At 38.3% G+C, this 15648-nt stretch overlaps 1 protein-coding gene across 7 annotated transcripts in view; it reads right to left on the bottom strand.

Annotated features, from left to right (window-relative positions):
- EPHA7 (EPH receptor A7) overlaps positions 1–15648 on the bottom strand; it is a 163059-nt gene that overhangs the window by 132920 nt on the left and 14491 nt on the right. Inside the window, exon 4 of one of the 7 annotated variants that reach the window (XM_029998156.1) lies at positions 10194–10955. The exons of the other annotated variants lie outside the window; for them this stretch is intronic. Within the exon in view, the coding sequence (XP_029854016.1) occupies positions 10948–10955 (8 nt within the window). The 3' untranslated portion in view covers positions 10194–10947. Of the gene's footprint in view, positions 1–10193; positions 10956–15648 lie in introns of those variants that run through there. 7 annotated transcript variants of the gene reach the window in all.

The following is a 15648-nucleotide window of genomic DNA, read 5'->3' as shown; positions in this document are numbered from 1 at the left end:
TTAATTTCAGCGACATGAGCTATGCAAGTCTGTTTAAAGATTAAGAAATTAAAAGAAAAAAACCCACAAAACCCCAGTAAATTCTCAGATTCAGAACCCTTCTTCTTCTACTGAACTCATCTTTTAATTTCCAGTTTTGCAGGCGCTTAGGGACGGTGGAGAGAGAAGAGAGACATTCCAACCTGCTTAATGAGAAGCACAGAGCTCAATCGCCTTAGGTCCAGATCATAAATTTAAAGTGTATCTTTTTTTTTTTTTTTTCCTAAAGTGATATTACACAGTTCCTGCCTCTCTTGCCGTGTGGATAAAACACAGTGAAGCCTTTTGTATGGGTAATACAAAAATCTAACCTTTGTCACACCCTCTGCCATTTGAGGAGAAAGAGGAGCAGCGTGCAGCAGGGAAGAGGAAGAACGCCCCTTATTCTCCTCCACTAAGTAAGAATATGCCCGCACTTCCAAACGAGCCCTTCTTTTTTTATTATTTATGAAAGGTATTTCCACAACGTTTACCATTGATATTTAATCTATTGAAACGGTTATTTGTGTGTGTGTGAAAGGCACTTTGAAAACTGTTACGAAAAAAACAAAACAGAAGCAGGAAGTAGACCTTAGGTCTTATGAAAGACAAAGACAATCTCCCAGTCACTTCAAGGGGACAAGGTCAGGCCTCACCTTTATTCTCATGCATTTGCATTATTGACTTTATGAAACAAAGGCAAAGCCCTAAGTAAAGAACTCGTCGTGCAAACCAAGGATGCCTGCGTGATCCTGTGTCATTAGCGATGGCAGCTCTCAGCCACACACCACGCACTGGCTGAGACACTGGCTATTTGCACAGCATTCAGATGCCACTCGGCTCTGGTATGCGAACCATTAAATGATATGCCTACCGCAGTGATGAAAACGCCCGCTTTACACTTGTATTCACCTACCGACACATCCACCGGCACTCCAAAGTATGGGGTAGAGGCTGAGAAACGTCTCCATCCTCGAGCTCAGCCCATGCCCAAAATCGTGCCCTCACGTTGCATCTCCTCACCTGTCCACAGTCCCTCCTCATCAACATACCCTCCCCTTCCCTCTCCTCCAGGATATATCCCCAGGCTTCAGTTTGACAGCAGGTACTTTAAGCAGTACAATGCTTTGTGTGGGTGGAGTAAATTATATTACTGACTTTAAAAAAAATTTTAAAAAAACCCCCACAAATGGATAGCCTTGTTAGTACACAAAAGAATAAAGTGGTACATTTAATTAAGACTTTTTTCCCCATATGGCAAATTTTGTTTGTTGTAAAATCACATATTTCATTACTGCTAAGTTATTTACAGTATTTCTGATCTGTCCAACAAAATGGTACATGGTTTAACTGTTCTCTTTGAGGTGATTCTTTATTAGTCATATAATCCATTTTCTACTGATTAGGGAAGATGACTCAGTACTAAATATTCTTTCTCCTCATACAATTGATTTTTTGAGCTTTTTTCTTCAAATATTATTTTCTCCAACACAGTTTTGCTGGCTAGTCTTTATTAGTATAAATCATCTGCAGATGTGCTAGAGATTTCACACTACAGCTTCAAAGACCTCTTCTAGAAACTCTGGAGAACAAAGCAATTTTTCATACCTAATTCCATTCTTCTCTTTCCCACCGATGTAACTGTCAAAGAAAATCACAGCTACGCTGACAACGCAATACAGAATGAACTCGGATCCATACAGACTATTTCTGCAGAGGCCCAGAGTCCAGAGGTGAAAATTATCTATTATTCTAAACAACAGAACCGGCCAAAAAATTCTGCTGTCGAAGACCTCACCCCTTCCGGATGAGATTAATCGGGAACCAGATCAACCTAGCTCCAAGCAAGAACATCGGACTCCCAGTCCCTGCCAGGTGTGCTCCACGAGAGCAGCCAGACGCAGCAAACCCGGGGCTGGTGCTGCCAGGCTTACTCCTGCCTTCAGACAGCAAGAGAGACGCCACCAGCCACCTCCCCACCCCCCGCCGCTCACACCTACCTGTGCTACTGCCCTCCTAATGAACCTTCTGCTGACGTTTACTCCAAAGCATCTTTTGCCTTCTTCTGTTTTGTTTAAAGGGGAAAAAAAAAGAGGAAAAAAAAAAAAAAAAAACCAACCCACAAACAAACAGGAAAGTACATTAAACCAAGCACTTTCAATTTACATTATTTTTGGATCACTTCCTCAGCGGCCTGCCCATGGAAAGCTAGCAGTTTGCAAACTTTCAACTAAAACAGGAACAATATTCAATACTGACAGGATGAAATGCATCAGTCTGCCCATGGCTTAATTCACAAAGGCAAATTTCTCTTTCACAGTCTCGTCCCAGAAATGGGAAATAAACTTCTGTACTTCAGTATCCATTTCTGCTGGAGGAGAGGGCATAATTGGGTCAGTTTGGTGGGGGGTTTTGGCATTCTATGCTTTTCATAGGATAAAGCCTGACAAAGGGACAGACTATCAAAACTGAGCCAGAAAGGAATCGATTTACAGCAGTGTAGTAAAATTAAAATGTGACTCAATCTGGTTATTACGCAATATAACTTAGAGAAGAAATGGGTCTTTGTAAAGTCTTAAACAAATTAATTTGCTTGCTTAGCAGACTTAGGGCTTGTTAAAGGCCCACTAAGGTGCCTCATTGCTTTCAATGCTCTCTGGCTCATTGCTCTTTCCACACTGTTCAGTAGCTGGCTGTAATTCCGTATTTCAGAAATTTTCTTCTAACTTCAGGTACTTTCAGAATGATTATAAAATGGATTGAATATAGGATTTGGGGGGGTAGGGGGGTGGAGGGGTGAAATCTGAGTTAATCTATCGGGACAAATTAGTCCTATCAGATACCCCATTAAAATCGGTCCAAACGAAAAGTAGCCTTTTAATCATCTGAGCTATAGGACTCAGCCATCACATGTCACAGCCAGCACACAAATATCCAGAAGCTAATGAAATACGGTGCTGTACTTCAAACAAAATCAATCACTGATTTCTTAAAATTTCATCCAGAAACCTCGTGAATTTATTTCTCTCTCTCTCTCTTTTTTTTTTAAAATCCCATCTGATGGGAGTTAGTAGCAAGCAAGGGCATACAGAGAAATCCCTAGCTGATGAGTTGCTAAGTAAATCTGTTACTCCAGGAAACATGTTCACGTCTTTAACAGGTACAAACAAACACAACTGATGGGAAGAACACAATCAATAAAATAGTTTCCAAAAATCCTAGGACTGTTTATCTTAACATCAGATCTGAGTGACTTCAATTAGATGCAGATCTGTTCTGGTTTTCTCAGCTTTGCCAGCTTGTCAGATAATTGCCTCCCAAGCAACTCTGGTGATCAGGCTTTCTCAGTTCAACCATTAACTCATTCTTTGCCCAAAAAAAAAAAAAAAAAAAAAAAGCCATGGCACTTTGAGTTCTTTTTCAAAAGGACAGGTATGGATTGCAGCCTGAAAGGTGCAAAATATACTACACTCATCATTCAAATGTGTTTTTAAAACCAATGCTGCGGCATAATAGAGAGTTTTCTAGTTCTTTTCTGTTACCTGCTGCTGTGTTCTGTACACAGCAGGGAAAAGCATGGTTGTGCGAAGTTCATTGCTGGATACAGCTGAAAATTTTGATTAATAATGACTACTCATCCTGCATCTGCACTTTATTACCATAAGCCATTATGCTCATCTCTCATAAGGTAAGCACACGTGAGCTAGAATTACAGCCAATTTACAAGAAAATAACCCAAATCAAACTACTTTTCACATCCCATGTGTGGTACATGCTTATATGGTTCCTCAGATCAGAACCACAGGCTCCTGAGAAGCACCACTGTGCCTTAAAAAGAGTCATGGTGTGTCACCCCAGAGTTACAACAGATGTTTGACACTGGCTTTTACACGAGAGGAATGCGGATGCATTCTGTTCATAAAAGTCTGTGGAAGGTTTAGAGATCTAAGTGGATGAAATGCATGATATAAATATGCAGTTATCATCAGTACGCTTCTGTCTTAGATAAATTTTTGGCAAAGTGGAACCTATGAAAACCGTTCAACTTTCTGTAATTAAAACAATATTACAATAATCATGTTTCACCGTGACAAAATATTACTGGAGACAAAGGAAGACCTTAACCATTGCTTGTAATAGGCCTTTCAAAACACAAACCATACCCATGAAAGCAATAATTTTTTTTACTTCTGCGATATATTTCCTTTCATGAAGGTATGTTGCAAAATAAACACTATTCTTCACTGTGTTCTAAAAATGTCTGCTTTGAACTATTTAAACTATTTTAATTACTCACTGTTTTATCAGCATAAATAAAATTTGCTCAGTGACCCATATATTTCTTATCTAAGTGAACCGAGCTACTTCTCCCAGATCATTTAGTGCAGGTTAGCCAGGCTTTGTGAGCAGCGTATAATGATATGCAAACTAAAACCATAACGATGTCAATTTAAGGTCAAAAAGGCCTATTTGTGGTTATTATGGAAATCAGTTTAAATGCGAGGTGGCTAAACAATGCGTCTTTGCGTACTGCCTCAGCAAAAACCCACAACCAACCTGCCAACATCTGCTTTTTGAAGTGTCAGATAACATTATTTCCAGGATGACATCAAGGGCCTTCATTGGCTATGCATAAGGTCAGTGAATATTAACTTCATTTACACTTGGCTGAGAATTGGCTGGTGCCAACAATAGAGGTTTAGATCCTCTGCTGAGCAGGGTTAAAAACTGACAGAAAGCTGCCATTGAGGAAGATGGATGATCGTACTAGCTGACCCTATTCCTCCCCAAGTGTCACAGCTTCGGCCTCTTTTCTATCTCTGCAACAAAAGACCCTCTCTGAGCCTTCCAGTGGCCTTCAGCTTTATTGGTGCTAACAGGCCCAGACATTTTCATCGATTGGATTCTCTACCTCTTAAACACAAGAGCTTGCCCTCCCTGGCTAGCCAAACCTTGGCACAGATGTCTTTTTTCGTAATTGCTTCTCTGCTGTCTGTTGGGAAGGATGCAATCGGACAGGCGAACATCATGTCAACACAGAAAATGCTTCACCATTTATCTCGGTTTCCCAATGGCATTTTAAGGAAAGTGATACGCTGTTTGCCTTGCGGGGGGCTTAACCCTTCAATGGCTCAAAAGGTCTATAAATGCAGAAAAAGAAGTTGCTGTAAAAAAATTCTAGTGCATTTGTCCCACACATAGTTCACAAAAGCTGAATTAGTTTTTTCCAATCTAACTATTTTAAATACACATCTTTAAATGCACAGAAATCAGTTTAGTGTTGTTACTGTGCATGCTTCTATGTCAGATCCTCAAGGGCCTTTTCAGTCAAGTTCAAAGCATACATTTTATAAATAATAAGACTTGAATAGTTAATAATGTAAACATCTGTAGAATTTCCAGTCTATTTAAATCCGAGGCCACAAACTTAATAAAAATCACAAAAATACATTAGGAGCTTAAATGGATTAGAACATATCTATTACACAGAATGAAAACAGACATCTTTTAACATTTGAATGACAGAATGACTGGAGAAAAGATATAAAGGAAACGTAACAGAGCTGTACAGAATGCTTTGGGCTTGAAGAAAAACAAAGCTGATGCTCTTTTATCTTTTTTTTTTAAACATCTGCTACTGGACATTGCTGGCAAAAGAGTAATGGATTTGACAAGCCACTTGTTTGATCCAATACAGCAATTCCCGTCTTTCTGCATACACCATGGAAACACCCAGCCTGCTATCATAATTTATATATTTTCCCAGATTGTGGGCTGCGCTGCATGTGCTCTGTGCCAGACTGACTCTGCAAAGCCACCCTTAAAGGCATTATAGCTAGCCAGAGGACTCGTCTCCCACTGAGTTGCAATCAACAGGATTATAACAACCCTTGCTCTGCCTAACATAGGTTTATAGCCAGAAGCACAGGAGCACGGATTAAACGCCCCTATTAAAATCCATGGCACAAGTTATCTAGCAGGGACTGGCACAAGTCTCAGAGCTAAGGATGATCTAAAAACCACGCATATAAAAACCGATGAAAAAAAAAATGGGGCGGGGGGGCACCAAAACTGATTTTTTTACAGAGCTATGGATTTTGTAGTAAATATAATGGAGTAATTGCCTCAAAAATTAAGGTAGAAATGCCAAATACAGGTGAGGTCACAAGGGGGGGGGGGGGGAACGTAATCCAACCTGACAGCCCAGCCTATAAAGGTGAATGAAGTATCAGCCACCAAAACTACCTCTGTGCCATGACGTAGTGTGGCATGATGGATCAAATTATTTCAGTTTTCCAATAATGCTTGTGGTTATAATTGAGGGAGGGGGTTGGAGGGAGTGGGCGGTCATCAAGTAAAAAGGCAAACATTTTCTGCTGGGGGAGAAGGAAAAATGGCACCATTTTCAAACTAGCCGCAATCAAAAAGGAAGTTTACCTCAGTCATAAAAACAGTAGAAAAGAAAACCCAGTCATAATTCAGCCATAAAATGAAAAGATGTACTATGAAAAAAATATGTGTGAAAGTAGCTGAAGTGATTTTTGAAAATACAGCAATACATATATTTCTTGGAATGAGATGTTTATTGCATACAGCCTACCGCAATATAAAATAACGCAATTGTGTGATTGTACACCAAGACTCATGATTACTTTTTTTTTTTTTTTTCCTTTTTTTACACTACTGGTGGGGAATACTGCCACAGTAATGAGGAAAACACACATTTTTCATATTTGTAGTAACTCCTATTAAACAAACTGCTTTTAGCAAGGACTGCAAGACTGGGCCCTTGCTCTTTGTGTTAATAACAGATGGTTATGACATGGGGCCAATTCCTGTTTTTCTTACGTTCACAAGTAGTCCCAAGGGGCTAATTATTTTTTTTTTTTTTTTATGAATAAAGCAAGCAAGATTTTACCCAAGGGAAAATCTGCAGGTTTGCAACAAAAACGTTTGTGGTCCCCTTTTCCACTGGGTAAAACTAAGGAGCTCTGCCTCTTCGGCGCACCCTGCCAGCCCCAAAGGAAGCGTTAAGGAACCCCAGTCACAGGTACTTGGAAGGAACAGGGAGAGAAAGAACTGGCACGTAAGTATGAAATGATGACATCTCTCAACAGATTTCCCCAATATGCTTCAGAAACCGCTATCAGGGATGGAGATTGGCAAGGGATCCCCAGCAGCACGCTAATTCCATCTGGACTGGGTGGAACTATAGTGTTCCACCTATAGTTCCAACTATAGCAGACAGCTATGGGGATTTTAAAGAGGACAAGACAGATCCATTTTTTCACCCACAGAGACATGTCATACAGCACAGGAGTTTTTCCCCCATGGATAATCACAGGAAAAGGGCTCCAGTCAGAAGATATTCTCCTTTCCCATCACCTTAATGAACAGCCCTCCATCTCTTTTCGTTAACAAATGCAAGTCAACCATGATATATTTGTAAGCATATTCTGAAAATTAAAATGAAGAAAAAATAATGAGCAGTAAGTACCTGTGAAACAGGTGCTTACCATACACTGAAGGTGACCAGGCTGTTCACCTATACAGGAAAGTATCATCTCTCTATACGGGCTATACTGTCCATAAACCACCATACTGTGTTCCTTTAACTACTACCTGTTGTACGATCAGGTGCCCACCACAAGAAGCAGGAGAGGCTGAGCCACTGTTCCCACCGGGCATCAGATACCCAGACTAGGGCAAGTGTAATTTGTATGTGGCAAAGGGCTTGTTTTACCCTCCTCTAAAAGGAGTTGTGAGGGTGCCACAAGCTGGATCTTCATTTCACTGACTATAAATACACTACTGACCCAGGGAAATGGAGACAACTGGTATGACCACAGAGATTTAATACTTCTGAAGAGATTGTAGCGATTGCAAGATTGAAAACCCTCTTCCATCTCTGCATTTCTGTGTAATATAAATTAGGGTTTGGGGATTTTCTTCTACCTCAAGAAGAAATTACATTAGTGTATACCCATTAGGTAAGTACGTATAGCACTTTATAGAGCAACACCAAAAATATCGTTTCAACCTGAATGCTTAAGCACCTCAGCCACTCACAGCTAGAAAGAGCACGATGACACGTTACCCATATTTAGCAGACCAAACTAAACTCCTCTTAACTGGCGACCACGGTGCTAGAAAGCTAAGGTTTGACTTGCAAATCAAGTGAATCTAGGATACGTGGAATGATATCCTCCCTTTAGAAAGAAGGGCAGCCCAAGCAGAACATCTTTTTAGGTATGTGGAGCTGATCTGTAATGTTTTTATGTGTTCAGATGACCTGAGCAGCCTGTTTGTGCATAGTCCCAGAACACGTCCGTCAATCAATGTCAACATTCTTCCAAGCTCCACTTTGACTGGCAACTGACAGTCAGTTATCTCCTGAATGTTAATTAATAATGAATACCCTTGTCACTGCTTAAATACACAAAATGTCTTTAAATGGTGGAATTTTAAAAATGGGGTTTGTTCTGTGAGAACAGGGATTGTATTTTCATTTAGTCCTTGTGTTAAGGAGAGAAATAAAATTCCTCATTTAAAGATTGCATGTCGTTTGTTCTATCAACATGTGCCTTATTTTCTAAAAAACACTCATGTCTACTTGTGTCATGCAATTTTGAATCTTATGTTCCTGGATACATGATTTTTACAACAGTAATACAGAATACGGTGACTGTGTAGCTCTACATATGACAGAAAATCTTTAAGATAAAAGATCAAAAGTAGGCATGTCATTGTCTCCTCCCCTGTTGCACTCACCCAGGAAAAAGAAAAAGTGTGTTTTAAAAAGATCTTATTTCTCTCCCTTGTTTACTGGCATTATTCACTAGCAATTCCACTGACAAGACTTTTTTAATAATAAGCCAAATGGAGACTTATTTCAACTGACAAACTGAAGCAGACAGACAAGCATACACATTGTAAAGCCAAAGAATTGCCCCTTTTAATCAGAAAATTAAGTGATATATAACTAATGATAAGTGAAAGTGAACAAAAGAGACAGTCACAGATCACAGATTGAATATTCTGTTCAATCTGCACTGGGGGACATGATTTTCAACCCTGCTTATGATTTTAAGCACATGATACTTTCACACTACCCAGCAGCAGACTGCAGATTAAATCTGGCTGGGACTTCCATAGGTGAGATAATTAGGTGACAATGTGGAGCCTTGGGATTTGCTAACAGTTAAAACAATGTCCATTTCCTTTAGGCATCATTTGGGAGGACTTTATCATTACTTTTTCTTTTTTTTCTTCTTTTAGTTAAAGTCAATAAAACTGCCCACATTTTGAAAGTTGTCCATTTGTCTGTATAAACATATTGTCCTTACACAATCAACACAAAACAATGTCACAATTATAATATACTCCAGAAAGAAAACAATGTTAATTTTTACCGAAGAGCTACTGGTACAGAACAAAATTTTTCAATAAGCTGGACAAAAATGAAAATGGAGAGTTATCTATCTAATTTATTTACTGTGCAAATAAATTGATTAAGAAAAAATATGTTGACATTTTGAAACATGAGAAATCAAACATCTAAGATTCAATATTTGATTTCAGCTAAGGGACTGTATCATGGGCCTGATACAACAAAATCAAGTAAGAATACCCTGTCTTCAACAGGATTCCAATCACATTCCAAAAGTATCTTTATGCAGCAATTAAAAAAGAAATACCAAAGATGATCTTAAAAAAAAAATAAAAAAAAAAAAATCTGTTTCATGCAATCTTTTTCTTTCTAGTTACATTATCTTATTTGATATTTTAAGACTTCTAAGACTTGTATACGGTCTAACAGAAACAAGAAAAAAGATCAATATGTCTCCATTTGCTTTGACATACAAACACATCACCCTTATAAACAAATGAAAAATCAGTAGAACGTTTTCTCCAGTTCTGTCATTCACCTCAGAAATATATACATATATATATAGTGCAAATAAATTGATCAAGACAAAAATGTTAACATTTTGAAACACGAGAGCTTAAACATCCAACATGAAATGTTTTACCTTTTATATATATACACGTGTGTGTGTTTTATATATTAAATATATATATACATAAAAAAGAAAGCTCAGAACCTAAAAGACTTGGAACCCATCGCTCCATATGAAAGATGGTTCAACTGCTAGACTATGGGAAGAGCAAGTGTCAGCAGGGGCTAATAAAACCTTCTAACAGTGACTGCATGTTGGTTAATAGGCGTGCCCTATTTGAAGCAAGAGATCCGAGTTCAAATTCTCCTCAGCAAGAAAAATAATTGACCTAAGTCTGGAAAACTTGAGTTGAATGAGATCATGTAAATATGATCAGTGATCACAGCCACATGTTGCCCACTCAGACCATGTTCCACAGACAAATTTTTGAACATGTAATTTGTTCCAGCAATAACAGAGCTGAGCTGTTTGGCACACAAACTGCCAAGCTTTTAGGAATACAATAAACTTTACTTATAGAATCTCAATTGGCAACATTCTTCAAGCATTTTCATGGTAGCTAAGCAAGGGCTCCAAGATTTTAAATTAGAGATTTAATGAGATTCTCAACACCAACTACGTCCCTCCATGGTCACAAATGGATCGACTCAAATAGACACGACACAGACATTCATGAAATGTATCATTTGTTCTTATACTCTACCCATACAATAGTTAAGTGTAAAAAAAGATGGTACATTCAGGAAGTTCAAAGAATACTATGTTTACTACTCATAAATGAGGACTAGCTAGTAAGCTAAGAAACTGAGGGATTTGGAGGGTTGGAGGCCACAGGCAGTACTAACTTTTCAGGTGGGGTGGATCAGGTCATTAATCCAAGGTCCAGACAACCCCCGAGTTTTCCCTTGACGGTCCATCAGAAGTGGATGGAGAACACTGACATCCTGCCCCTCTCCTACACAGGGGGTCAGACTTCTATAGAGAAATATGCACATGTACACTATGTCATAAGACGAGAACATGGTCATTTGAGAAAAATAAGCTCCATCAAGGGTCAGGGGACACCTGTAATTTAGTCACATCATGAGGACATATCACATACCCAGTAAGGTGAAGGGAACATACAGCAGGTCACATGCATACGGCTACATGAGACCACCATATTAGTCACCTGCCAGAAGACCTCCAAGTATCACTTTCAAGGACCACCCTAGTTCAATCCACTGTGTTCAATTTACTGGAAAAATGAACACCAGTCATCTAGGCTGGGTGATATTTCACATTGACTAAATGTAAGGAAAGAATAATAACAAGTTATAGCCACTAATTATCCTAGAGATTATACATGTCATGTACCGTCAGTGGAATTTCTGAGTCCCATTTATATTTACTTCTCTGTACACATTTATACCAGCACAACACCTACAATTCAGAAAAGCACATCTAATCAAACATGCATTTAAATATGTTTCATCAGCATAAAGGTTTTAGGGTTTTGTATATTCTTAGTTACTTAAAACTTTAGTACTTTCCTCAGTAGGAATATATTAACACATGATGTTACTCCCATCGAGTTAATGGGATTCTTGCCATTAAGTTCAAGGGATGATGCCTCAGCCCGCAGTCCTACAGATAGTTTTCTGCGTTAGGCTTTACTTCCTTAAAATAGTCATAACTTTACTGAAAAGTAGGAGCCCCATTTTTACACTTTCTACAGCATGTTTGTTTATGGTAATACATACTATCAGAAATTTTTTTGTTCAAAAAGAAAAAATCAGTATCCAACCAGCAAGCCAGGGCTCTACACTTGCACCAAGCTTCTCAAAATTGAGCGCTTAACTTATTTCAGAGTTACAGCAAGAAATAATCTTTTCATTTATGTATATTAAATACATTGCAAAATAATACCAATTAGTTTCTTAATCATGTACTTCCCTTTTATCCATCAATCACACACATTTGAGGTATGCCAGGTGTCAGAAAATACTAATAATTACAGTTAATTAGACTTTTATTAGAAAAATGCTTGATATTATTATTGCAGGAGAGCCATGTCTTGCCAAGAGACACATGTAACTAATCCAAACCATAAAAATTAAGAAGTTAAAATATCAGTTTACCTTGGGTAAAAAACCCTGATGTTTCTTACAGATGTGAGCAACTTTATCCTCCTTAGGATAGGCAGTGGGGCCACCCAGCTAAATAAAGCTATACAGGTACATGCATTGACAGGATCAGGACTGTAGAAGGACAATAACTGAGCCCAATTCCGATCTCACACAAGTTTTATAGTTGGTTGCCTTTGCTACTCTGAATTATACTTATAAATTAGCTTACTATTGAGCAAAATTTCCTGAAATGCATATAGCTTCTAAAAGATAATTTTTCCTAAAAGGAAAATCTGTTCTTAATGAAGAAAAATAGAAGTAAGGAAAAAAGCATTAAATACTGAACCGTCACTCTCCAGTATGTTGGCATGTTGTGTTTATTAGGGAGACATGACGGAGTCAGAAACAGTCATTAATGGAAAAGTACACAAGAATACTCCTTCACCAGAGACACCGGCCATACTGCTGATATGTCTGAGAACAAGAAATGAAATATGAGATTCCCACAGAAAAGAAAGTTTCTGCTCTGAACTATTAACTAGGATACTATTCACTTGCACATATAACATATTTTTCATTAGTATCAGGGACAAGAGAACTCACTGTGACAGATACAGGCAACAGAAAGATTTGGAAGTGCGCAGGGATAAAAGCTTCTCTAAGTAAGGAGAAGACTGTTCATAAAAATGTCTTAAAGATATTTGCTTTTGCTGCTGTTTTCTCAATAATGCAAAGTTCTAGAAGAAATTAGATACATCATCCTCTAAAGAGAGGTTACTTTTTATGAAATTAAAGATGGTAATGCTGAATGAAACAGTGAACCTGCCTTCCCCCCCCCCCCTTTTTTTTTTTCTTTCTGCTTGATGCCACAACATTCCGTGAAGGCTTACAGTAGAAAACATCTACATATTTTTCCCATCATGTGAACTGTGTTTGGTTTTTAATAAGCTCCCTGAACATACTTTTCTAATTCTTTTAAGGAAACCCCTTACAAATTGTTTTATTCTTAACTTGGTTCCAGCCTTAAGTTTTTATTAACAAAGTACTATTTCTAGTATTTCGGGGGGGGGGGAACCAATCGTGACATAAACAAAGTATATGTACTGAGTACACTTTGTAAGATCCATTTTGTCTTTGCAGCTATTAATTTGGAAATGTTTTACTTGTTTTCAATTTAAAAAGTGTTAATCCACAAGCTGTGTACAGCTTATTGTTTTTAATAACTAAATTAGCATTGCAGACAGAGCTTGCACAGTACAGGAAAAACACTGATATTTAATGCCAAGAAGTCAAGAAGCAACAATTAATTTTTACACTGTAGTTCAAGTGGTAATAAGCACGATACTAAGTGAAAACCCACATAAAGAGAAAATTATCTCCACAGTTTCCCAAGCAAAAACAGAAAGATATTCTTAAAGATTTAATACTGCTTAATATATATCAACTATTGAGGGGACAGGGGGCAAATATTTTCATGATAGCAGAGGAAGTTTGGGATGCAGCAAAATTCAAAAGCTAATCCAGTTAAGCAAACATTTTGCTCACATAATTTTTATTTTCTTTCAACTTCAGTACCAAACATGGATCTCTCTGTATGGCTGTCCCAATTCTCGAATAAGAACCTCCACTTCACTCCTTTGCTTAAGGCTCCTTGTTTTCAGAGAACAACTTACACTTTGAACTGCAGTTTACTTGAACAACTTTGAACAGCATTTCACCTTCCATATAATAGATGTCCTACAGATATAAAGTAGATTAGTTAAACACTTATTAACATGTTCCCCTCTTTCCTGTGATCAGTTCTTCCATTAAATGATCTCTACTTTCAGTTTCTTTGTAACCTACTAACTCTCCTTTTCTCAGTTCCTGGAACATTGTTTTCTGGCTGGGGGGGTGGTTTTTGTCTTGTTTTGTTTTCTTAAGAAGCTAACAGTCATATTTAATGGAATGCATGTACACTTGAGAGTCCCCTAACAAGGACTGTATGTGTCGCTTCTCCCATTTGTGCTCAGAAATGAAAGAATACTTAAATTTATTTTTAGTGGCTTGATTCGCAGAGGTTAACAGAAAACCTGGACAAAAAACCCAAACCAAACCAAACGAAAAAACCTACAGAATTTCCAAGCAAGCCAGTTGCTTTTTCATCTAGGAAAATCTTTTACACATAGAAAATAATAACAAAGCTATTACATGCCTACTGCACCTTTCACAAAACATTTCTGGGCAGAAAAGTTTGTCTGAGAAGCAAGATGTATGGTTTTGGGCAACAGGCTTGACACGATGAGATTCCATTTCTAAATACCAACTAAAGCTTCATTTAGAACAAACAGAAGACAGACTTTATGGCTAAGGAGTTAATGGCCCAGCTGTTGAGCAACCGTAGCTAATTCAGCAGTGGCATCCCAGACCCGTAAAAAGACAGTTGTAGTGCTTCCTCTGTAACTAAAGGAGAAATTACTAAGATTCTGTTAGATTTCACTGCTGGCTTTGTTTTGATTTCAAAATCTGTGCACAGCAGTGAATGTGACCAAAAAAAAAAAAAAAAAAAAACTACAACAAATTTAGTTTAAGAAATTTATATTCAGCAAACAGCTAGTAAAATGCAAAAATCAAATTAATTCCCAGAGTTTCTGGAGACAACAGAAACTGGGAAGAGGAACAGAGGGTCAGCAGGTGGGGTGGGCTAGGGCAGAAGAGGGGCTGGAGAAGGGAAAGAGCTCTACTTTCAACTACATTATCCAACAATTTCACTTGTAGAATCTCGGCTCCTGATTGCCCACCTGCATGTGCTATTTCACTCCTGTCAGCTCTTCTGGAGCAAAACAACTATTTCATTGGAAACTAGACCCGTCAGTAGCTCTGCAGTTAATTCATTTTAGGGATCACTCTATGGCATTATGGATGATAACTAGCTGGTTTCAACCGCCTCCACCACTTGATCACTTCAAGTTAACATCACCTTACTTCTCACGTATCTTCGTGTCACACTCGAGAGAGGATGCTGTATCACCAAAACGATGATGGCCTATAATCATACTGAAACTAATTCAGACATTTCAGGCAAAGGAACAGTATAAAAAAATAATTGGATCTTAGGGCCAAAAGGCAACCCAGAAGAGACCTGGAACAAATGCTGTGAGAACACAAGCCATTTTCTATGATTTAATTTAGAAACCACTTTTCGAAGAGGACGTGTTTAACAGTAGACATAGCTCCTCTCCCCCTCTCTTCTCTGTGTTGACACATCCAAAGGGCTGAAGAACATGAACAAAGTAGGTCAAAGAAACCCAAATGACTTAGGGAGACTGACAAATTTGTGAAAATCATCCTCCTTATGAACACTAGACTGTTCTGAAAGAAATATATAGCAAAAAAAAAATATTTTTCTACCACATCTCTCTGACAAGAAGACTCCAGGGTGAAAGAAAGCCAGGACATTCGACTTTCTAGAAACTCCAAAGGGGGCTGGAAGCAGAAATCACAGCTCTGCATTTCATAGTAGAAACACCTTCAGTATTCTTGACCATCTAGCTAGAAGGTCTTACTTTTACCTTAAAAGT

The sequence above is a fragment of the Aquila chrysaetos genome, chromosome 2 (assembly GCF_900496995.4).
Source record: "Aquila chrysaetos chrysaetos chromosome 2, bAquChr1.4, whole genome shotgun sequence".
NCBI lineage: Eukaryota > Metazoa > Chordata > Aves > Accipitriformes > Accipitridae > Aquila > Aquila chrysaetos.
The sequence above is the reverse complement of the archived record's forward strand: the minus strand, read 5'-3'. Positions and strand labels throughout refer to the sequence as shown.